Raw genomic sequence first — 10,056 nt, forward strand, 5'->3', positions numbered from 1 at the left:
GTCATGTTCTGAAGTACTTTATGCCTGAGTTTTGTATGAAAAGAATTAAAAATAATAAACAAGTTTATGTTATGTCTTCTCAGTACTTTTTTACAGCGTAGAAACGTGGACACACCCAAGCCACCTCAAAAAAAAGATTAAAGCCTTTGAAATGTGGTGCTATAGGAGGATATTAAAAATCTCCTGGGCAGACAGAGTCCGAAACAATGACATTCTCCGAAGGATGAAAAAAGATAAAGAGGTAATGAAGATTATAAAGAAAAGAAAACTTGAGTACTTCGGGCAAGTGCTGAGAGGCGAAAAATATAACATTTTACAGGTCATTCTACAGGGAAGGATTGAAGGTAGACGCATTGTAGGTAGAAGGCGCATTCTGGCTAAAGAAATTACGTGACTGGTTCTATTGCAGCACTCAGTCCTTGTTCAGGGCAACAACAAAGTGAGAATTGCTGCGATGATTTCAAACCTCCATCTGGGGTGCTATTCTGAACCGCTCTCGTGGCACGAGAAAACAGTCTTCTCAGTTCAGTTTTTCTAGTATTTACCTACAAAATACACGAAAAAATACGGCCGCGAGAGCATTTGGAATACCACCCCTGGGAGAGTAAAAATAAGAAGAAGAACAAGTTCACGGACTTTTTTTCTCATAGGATCCACTCATATGGACACATATCATAACTTACTTATTTTTAAAAAATATTTCCCTTTCAATTGTTGACACTAACATACTGGGTGAATTTTGTTGCTGACTGTTTTTATAGGTACACAATATATTCTCCTACCATATAATTACTTCAGTTTCACAAAAGCTTAACCTGTTTTATCACTTCAAGTGACTTCCGGACGGAGGGCTGTAGCCGGCATAACCGGTAATGTGTTAATGAAAGTGATGTAATACATTTTAAAAAAAACTGTAAACATATCAAAATGGCCATAATCGGTTCTAAATACCTGATAATTGAGCAGTCTTTTCTGCTCTTGGTAAGCAGCAGCCAACCTCAACTTGGAGATTTCCATATTAGCCTTGAGTTCGTTTCGCCAGATTTCATTATCACTGTATGCGGATACACTACTCTGGGCAGATGCGGGGCGATGAAGTGCCTCCTATATTCAGAGAAATGACAGTAAAGGTAAAATTACAAAGACGTCTAAAAAAGAAAAACCACTAAAAGGACAAATTCATGAATACATTATGTGTTTAACATCTTAGATTAAGGTATATGAATATTCACCAAAAACAATATTAATATTTTGAAATACCTATATTTTTTATTTCTATATTTTACTACCGAATTATTTATATGAATTTAACACTTTTGGGAAAACAGAACCATTTTCCCAATAAATGATAATACTACATAGTAATTATAGATTCTGAAAATATGTAGGTTAGTTAATTCAAAATCAGTAGATATCCTGTTTGCCAAAAAAAGAGTAATAATTTAGTGTTGAAAGCGTAAAAATCAGTTGTAGTTTCAATTACTACAGTTTTCTGCTATTTTTTGACAGACTCTACATACCAGTATTAATAATTTAGTGATATAAACTAAGTACATATTTAATATGTTCTATTTCAGCGTAAACACTGCTCACAATATCTGAAATTATCTTTTGATTATTTTGCTGTTATTTCAAAACAAATATTTTTGTTATCATGTAAAACATGCAAGTAAAATGTTTGTTAGAATGAGGAAGTTCAGTGGTTTTTTTTGTTTGTGAATAGACTATTAAACAAAGCCAAAATTAAAAAAAATAAATATATATATTGTATTATCAGCTCTATGTTTTTTTTAAAGTTCTGTATTTTTTTAATTACTTCGCGTGCGACGTCTCAAGTTCTTTCCCTTTTCCTTAATGAGTTCTGCTGATTAGTCAGTTGACTTACCATAAACCGGAAACCTATCACAACTCTCTTATTATTGGTTGATTCGGAAGAACTAATGACGTCATGCAAAGTAGTTCATTTTTATTAGAATTATTTTTTTTATACATTTTCAAGAAACTTTGCCATACAATTTTATGCTCTAATTTTTACTGCGCGTAAGAATGCATTTCGATGCCTCAGTTCCATAGAAGGATCAACAATATTTTGAGTTTGCCCAAATTTTTGTAGACAAGGACTGGATTTAACTCTCTGGGGAGCTGTTAATATTAACATATTACAACAGAGATAAAGAACATTTTAGAGAAGGTAATATAGAAGAATTGAAGGAATATAGATGTTCAAATATGGGCAGAATGGTGAATGTTACACAGTGTGTAAAGTGGCCACTTAAACCAGCCAACAACAGGTCATAAGTAGATGTAGATGCCTAGACTTCTATATTGCCTTCTCTAAATGTTCTTTATCTCTGTTGTAATATGTCCATAGAGGGATAGCTAAACAAATGATGTTTTAAGTTATACTATTAATTATATTTAAAAAAAACATCCTTTTTCAATTCTACAAAGGTGTAACTCTTAAAAACTATTGATTTTCTCATAAAAAGACAAATATTTTCATATGGAAATAAATGAACTCAACAATCTCTCAGCTCCATAACTAATTAAAAAGTGATAATGTGTATAACACCTTTAATCCTAAAACTAGTAACCATTGTGTACATATTTTACATAAATATATTCATATATACTACACTTAAGGTGAAATCAATTTAGGTCTGTCAAAATTTTGGTCAGCCATTACTCAAAACAAGCGATTTCTAGTTATCTCTGTATGGAACCGAGCCATCGATTTTATATATCAAATCTCCCGTAGGGCTGAACTTCCTTATTGATTACACATACATATTTTTTATGTAATGTACATATAAACAGGGTGCACAAAATATTGGAATAATATTTTTGCTGTTGCACAGAAGTAATGGAATATTTGTACACCCTTCAGTTAGCACACGCACACGCACACGATACAAATTCATGAAAACCAAGCCGCAATTCTTCACACTGCAGTTGTCTTCACCTGGTTTTTGGGAACGGATATTTCATTTGTTTCAGAAACATTATTTGAAATGTCGACATTCTTAGGTGATGAAATCCAATCATTCAAAATCGATTCTACTTCTTGATTTCGACTGGGTGAGGATTCAGTAGACTGAAGCAAAATTTCATCTTCCTCAGTTACACTTTTTATTGTAACGTCTTCTTCATCATCAACAGTATTGCGGTCAAGGGACATTAATATTCCTTCCAACTTCTGTTCACTATCCTTCAACTGAGCGAGAGTTCCAATCAGTTCGGCTAATTCGCTGTTGTCTTCCTCTCTCTCCGGCTCCTGACAAACACTCCCCAATAACAAATCGTTACACTGCCTCAACGAAGTCAGACGCTTTCGCAACTGCATATACAATAATTTACATATTTCATTATAAATTAATAATATCTATAATAAACAAAAAAATACTGTAGGCTAATTTGGTGTAATACTGAATTATAAGACAATAAAAACAGCAAAAGTTCTCGTAACTATTTAAATGAAAGATAGAAATGAATATCTCGCAAAAATTTATACTTATTACATTATTTACAAGTAATATAAAGTAGTAATGTTGTACATATTCATAATTTATTATAGAATAATAATAATAAGCGACCTTCGTGGTGTAATTGCTAAGAGCCTTGCAACTAAGTCCATGGACTTGGTAGCTGGAAGACGATTAGTAATCTAGCTTCAATAGGTAAATGTTATCATCTATCAAATATCTAAATTTAGTAAATGGGGTGTAGAATTCCAAACGTCCATGCGCTCAGTAGCTGCAAGACTTGTTGTAATCTAACTTCTATTTTTATAAATTTGTTTTTTATTTCATTTATTAAAATATCACTAAAACTGTAAACTTCATTATCATCGAATAAAAAAAATGTAAATGGGGGCTAAATTTCTTATTGTCCATGTTGTCTGTAGCTGCAAGACGTGCTGTAATCTAGCTCCTATATATCATAATTGTTATATATCATATTTGGAAACAAGGAACTAGAATCCTAACCGTCCATGTGCTCTGTAGATGCAAGACGTGCTGGGATATTTATTTATTGTACAGCGCCATTTTTACAAAAATGGCGCTATATAAATTATCCAAATGTATATATATATACTTGATCCACCCACGAAAGGTTCCGGATTCGATTCCCGGTGAGAACACAAAAATTAAATGTAATTTTTCCCGAGCCTGGGTGTTTCAATGCTGTAAACCACTGTAATTGGGCCTCCTGGCCGAATTGCCATAGAAAGTGGTAATAGATTTTTGGATCATGAGTTTTAGATGCGCCAACACAGTTCAGTTATTTGTTTTTATTTTAAAATGAATATTGCATAACATCGCACATACCTCATCTTCGGAATTTCGCATACTGTCAACGAGCGTAGAAGTAACTCGAATGTATTCCCTAATTTGTCCCAATCTGTGCTCAACTCGAGCGGAGTCAGGACAGGCGGCCACCATGTTGTCTCCGATTGTTCGAGCTACCTCAGTCCGCGGAAGCTGCAAAATCGCAAATACACAGAATATCAACAAACATAACTTACACATTAATTACAATAAATAAATATTAATATATGTACTAACCATATGATCCGCCTGTTGATTTTGTACAATATTCTCACTGCTATAGTTATGACTCGTTCCATTCTGGTAAATAGAATCGTGAGGGTCGTGTGAAATGTTTGTGGGTTTGGGATTGTTGTTACTAACTGGGTGGGGGCAAACAGGTGCCGTATTGTTAGAGTACCCCTCTCGGCCTACTGACCCTCCCCTCGTATTGTTCCTTGATCCAGAACCGGTACTATTCTGGAATAAAATACATTTACTTATGAAAATGATAGCATTTAAAATTATATGTAGGACCATTTTTATAATACGTAATACCATTTGCAAGAATATCTTAAAAACGGGGGTCAGTGCTATAATATAAGCTCCTGACGTCACAGCGACCTGTAAAGATCTAATGTGACGGTAAACAATAATTACTTTTTATTTGAACCTTATTTTTGACAAATTGCCAAACATTTCTTCTGTGGACATATTTAAAAAAAATATATGCCAAATTTTTTTGTTAATTTTACAGATTGTATTTTAATATGAATTAGGTATTAAGTGTATTTTCCTTCATCTTATCCCTAATTGAACCTGATGGTGCATAGGATACAACATAGGAACATAAAATACAGCGTATCTAAATCTACGTGAAGTTTAAGTGATTAGTGATTTAAGTGATTTATTATTTAAAGTAATAATGTCGATGTTCGATTGTTGTGAACTTATCAATTTGATTAATGTGCGAGTGCCTGGTCGAGTTACCCGATGTAATACTTTGTTCTACTGCGGTCCATCATCGACCAATTACAGCGCGAATTCACCAGTAATGCGGATGCATGTACTCGCGAACCAATATGCTAACAACATCGATGTCTTTAGCGTGAGTCTTGTAAATTTGAAATATCAATGTATATGTTCCTTATCAAATAGAACTTAATATTCTGTTCATATTGTATTTTATAACATTATGTACCTAGCTGCTTTAAACCTTTAACTGTATTTCTTTGGCTTATTAAAAAAAATAATTTTAAAAAAAGAATATATATATTTATATATATTTATATTGCTATAATTTTTTTTTTTTTTTTAAACCAACTTAACTTTTAAACACAGTTCTATATTTTATTACTTTATATTGTATTTTTTTTAAATTTATGTTGTTAATACACTCATCTTTTTATTTCTATTTTTATACCAACTATACTTCTTAACACTGTTCCTATATTTTATTTCTCTATTATGTGTTTTTTTTTTAAATCTATGTTGTTTATATACTCATCTTCTTTTTTTTATACCAACTTTACTTCTAAACACTGTTCTATCTTTTGTTGCTTTATATATATTTTTAAAATTTAATGTTGTTTATATACTTATATTTTGCATAACTTTCATGTATGTAAAAGCCTTATGGGCGTGAAAAAATAATAAAATAAAATAAATAAATAAAATTAGTTTTACGTTTCAGGTACCAGTCCAAGAACAGAAAATCCAAATATTGCAACCTGCTGGAAATGAACCTCAAGAATGCAGACGAACGCGCCTAACAAGGTGGACTTATCTTCACTGGATTTCCTTCATCAGGATTTTTACCTAAAGCAGCCATCGAGTCAAAAACACTAGTCAAGGTTTCTGGTTCTATTTCACACACTGAACTGTATTCTTCCTTTACCTGGACACAGTATTTTCCTAATAAGCTTTGTAATATCACATAGTAATGCAGATTTTTCTTATATATTTGAAATGATTAAAAATGAGGTTAAGACAACTAAGTATTTTGAATTACCATGTTTTGATGAGACTGGTTCGAGTTTGGAGTGGTAGGGTTAACTATCATAATAGCCGCGTGACTCGTGTGCGGGCTGTGGCCGCCGAGGATGGCGCCGTAGGAAGCGTTGTCGTCCGCGCTATCCAGCAGATTGTCCCTCTGACGGAGCACCAGGGTCCGGGGTTGGGGGCGCACTGGAACGAACCTGCTGCCGCTTTCGTGAGGTGTGCTGGAATCTGGGAAACGCAACTCCAAATTATGGTACTCTAATATTTAGGTTGTATGTTTTAATTTATTTAAAGTAAAAAATTAAGTATAAGCAAAAGAGGCGATATTATAAGAGAGAGAGAGAGGATAATATTTACAAAATAAGTATAAAGATATTAAACATATAAATACAAAAAAAATATGTATTTAAAATGAAAAAAATATACATTAAACCAAATGGTCCAAGAAGAAGTACAAAAATTGAATGTTTTCAGGCGTTGCCTAGTAGGTGAAATAATTCAGTCAGATGAATCTCAACAACATCAAAAAGGTTTCAGCTGTTTATACAAAAATTACTTAATTTTAAGCCCGCTTACCCGGATCCGTTTTAGAGGTTTTATGGCCTCTTTTCAAAAACATTGCAAAAATAAATTTTAAGCTTAAATAAACGGTTAATTACTTTTTTTAAATACATATTTTTTATAATTTTTTCTTTACAAAAGATTCTCGTTATTTAGAATTTACATTTACTGCTTTCAATGCCCTCTATCGCCGTCAGTGCACCTCAGAATATATAGTTGATTTGCCCATCACCCTCAATCTAATTTTCACAATTCTGACGGTGATAGTGTACGTTGATTCATTATCTTGTTAGTAAACTGGGAGAAACGAGCCCGATCGGGAAAACCAGAATCGTCACCACCACTCCACCACACTGGCCAAATAATTCAAACCTATCAAGCCCAAAAGAAAATCATTGTTCATAAATTCACTCTATTCAAGTCGAAACCTAGCATCAACCTATTCTAAACCTGGAATCATCCTAGTATTTGATTAGACCCATTATATTCTGTCCGGACTATAGCAATTGCCGGATTATTCTCAAGGCCTCGTTATATATCGAAAGCACATGATTTTACATTTTTATTATTAGTTGTTATAGGCGGGCAGCCTTTGCTGGTGCACCTATATCTCGTCTATTGCTTTTTGTCTGAGTTCTTCTTCATTCATCAAAGCATCCCAACAATTTTTAAACAGGTGGACTGAAATGGAATGGACAACTATACTTGGCAATCTATTCTAGTCTAAAACCACCCTGTAGTGAAAATGTTTTTTTTCTCCGGATTGAAATGGAATTAGGGACTTTAGAGCTTCCAGTTATGGCATTGTAAATTGGTGTTGAGATTTATTTAATACATCTTATACAGTAATAATTCAGTATCTTATAAGTTTCTAGTAAGTCCCCCCTCTTCCGTCGTTTTTTCAATTATGTAAGTCCTAGTGCTTTTAATCTACCATAGTAGGACATCATTTTAGTAGTTTGGGGGTTTTTGTAGCACATCTTTTGACTTTATACAGTAGGTATCCATATTCCAATAGAGGTCTTACATAGGTCTTGAATATTTTCAGGAATAACTCTGCAGTAATATTTTGGAATGCCTTTTTGTTTTTGTTAAGACATTCGATACTCTTTTAAATTGCCAAATTATTAAAGTATTGCCTGCTATTGACATTTAAAAATTAAACAACAAAAATAAGTACTAGAGTAACAGTTTTGAAAATGAATAACATTTGGCTAAATAATTAATAAATAAGCATAGAATTAAGAAAAGTCCAGAAGGTAGACTCATATTTTAATACATTGGACTGTGTCCAAAAATCCCCCTACTATGCCCCACTTTCGCCGCGCGCATTCGTGATGTCGCCGCGTAATGTTGCGATATGGGAAAAAATATAATCATAACACAAATGTAAGGTGAAAAAAAAGCAATCTGTTAATTTCTCTAAAATGTTATTGTGCACGCGGAAATATTGATTGACACAACAGAGTAGATAAGTAAGGGGTCATTTAATAGAGTAATTGAATTAATGAACTTTGAACTTAAAATATAAAACAAATTTTATTTTACATAAAACTGATATTTTTATATCATGTTAAATAATATTTGATGTTTTAAAGATAATGTCGGTCAGTTGTCCACCACAGAGTTGTTTAATCCGAGGTTCAATTTTCATTAGTTCTCTCGTTAGATGAGCAAAGTAGGGTAAAAAAAATTACTACCTTGGCAACACTAATGAAATGTCCATTTTGATTTCTTTGAAAAGCTGACAGATGGAAAAATAATTCAATTTTTAAGTTATGTATTTGCTACTTACACATTCATTTGCTAATTACACATGAAATGTGATCCCATCCTGTTTCTTTTAGATCCTAGCAGTATTTCTACACTTTAAAAAGACACAACACGGCATAGTTGAATTCAAATCAGGAGTTGCGTACTGAGCGACGTCTACAAAGAAACTAATGGGTCAAAACGTAAAAACATACTCATTTATGAGTACTTTAGTCGCCTTCTGTTTGATGCTCGTATGTGGTTTCTGGACTATTCTTAATTCTATGTAAATAAGGTTGTTAAGGAAACATGGAACTGATTATGATTTGGGGTAAAACCTACTGTTGATAAAATATTTATTATGTTAAAACCATAAAAATATTGAGCCATAGAAGCATAAATATTTATAATGGATACATACCTAGTTCGGCAAAATCATGGTCCGTTGGTATATTGGTCGGTTTCCGAGATTTGTTCTGTGATGATCTGGTGTTGTGTTCAGACACGGGCAACCAGTCCATACACGTCTAAGCAAATTCAATAATAGCATCGATTAATAAAACATCGCAGTAAAAAATATAAACAATATTTTATAAAAATAATATTCTTTTATTGTAGCGCAGCACCCATTTCTTTTTTGTCAATAATGCTTTTCTCAGCTTCGCAGTCTGTAATCTCTAAACCTTCATACTTGGATCGGAATAATCAAAGAGAATGTGCAAAGTATGAAATGTGAAAAATCAAAGTATTGAAATATATACCCTTCATTTTACTAGAACCTTCTAATTGAAATAAAACAACACCCGGTGATTCTAGAAGGCGCTAATCATAGTCAGGTAGCCATCTACACACTGCTGAACTAATTTTAGCACATCTAAAGCAAACCATTCTATAATTAGAAAAACAATGTGGTCAGCGTGAGAGATGGCTAATATTTAATTCACAAGATCCAAACAGGTACTTGAATAGCGTGAAGATGAAATATGAATCTATTACGAAAAATGCATGGATTGAGGATAATTGGGAACGTATGAAATCTGATCACAGAGGACGAAAATTTACTCACCGTCATAATATTTGTAGAGTTCATATCTCTTCGGGTGGGTGTAACTACCTCTTGGGGAACATTGCAATTGTTACGGGCCTTTGTTTTAGGCACCGTGCCTGTTTGGCGATCGCTTCCCCCAGAGGCCATAATAGGTTTATGTATATAGCTGCTGTTGCAAATTATTCATTTATATCCATGATACGAAGATATAATATTTACTTATAAGTATATCGCATTACGTAAGGTTTATTTAGGGCTTAAAACAACATAATTAGTTCGATTTAATATTTTCACACACGTTAAACCCAAATTGGAATGCTACACAGAAATACAACTGTCAAGCGACAAAATCAAAATAAGACCTATTTGCCGTGTTGCCTTATATAG

General features: G+C 33.1%; 1 protein-coding gene across 8 annotated transcripts in view; it reads right to left on the reverse strand.

Annotated features, from left to right (window-relative positions):
- The window catches only part of cmb (combover), a 39,300-nt gene extending 29,275 nt beyond the window's left edge, over positions 1-10,025 (reverse strand). For 3 of the 8 annotated variants that reach the window (XM_088239661.1, XM_088239660.1, XM_088239659.1), the window contains exons 1-7: positions 9,688-10,025; positions 9,043-9,148; positions 6,319-6,536; positions 4,566-4,787; positions 4,329-4,481; positions 2,963-3,337; positions 952-1,104 (exon numbers count right to left, since the gene is read on the reverse strand). In XM_088239661.1, the coding sequence (XP_088095787.1) occupies positions 952-1,104; positions 2,963-3,337; positions 4,329-4,481; positions 4,566-4,787; positions 6,319-6,536; positions 9,043-9,148; positions 9,688-9,816 (1,356 nt within the window). In that variant the 5' untranslated portion in view covers positions 9,817-10,025. Of the gene's footprint in view, positions 1-951; positions 1,105-2,962; positions 3,338-4,328; positions 4,482-4,565; positions 4,788-6,318; positions 6,537-9,042; positions 9,149-9,382; positions 9,477-9,687 lie in introns of those variants that run through there. The other 5 variants (XM_088239666.1, XM_088239665.1, XM_088239664.1 and 2 more) reach the window with 3 other exon arrangements.
- Positions 10,026-10,056: the final 31 nt, after the last annotated feature.

Source organism: Micrasema longulum, unplaced genomic scaffold (assembly GCF_059751315.1).
Source record: "Micrasema longulum isolate JH-2025_06_02 unplaced genomic scaffold, ASM5975131v1 h1tg002218l, whole genome shotgun sequence".
Taxonomy (NCBI): domain Eukaryota; kingdom Metazoa; phylum Arthropoda; class Insecta; order Trichoptera; family Brachycentridae; genus Micrasema; species Micrasema longulum.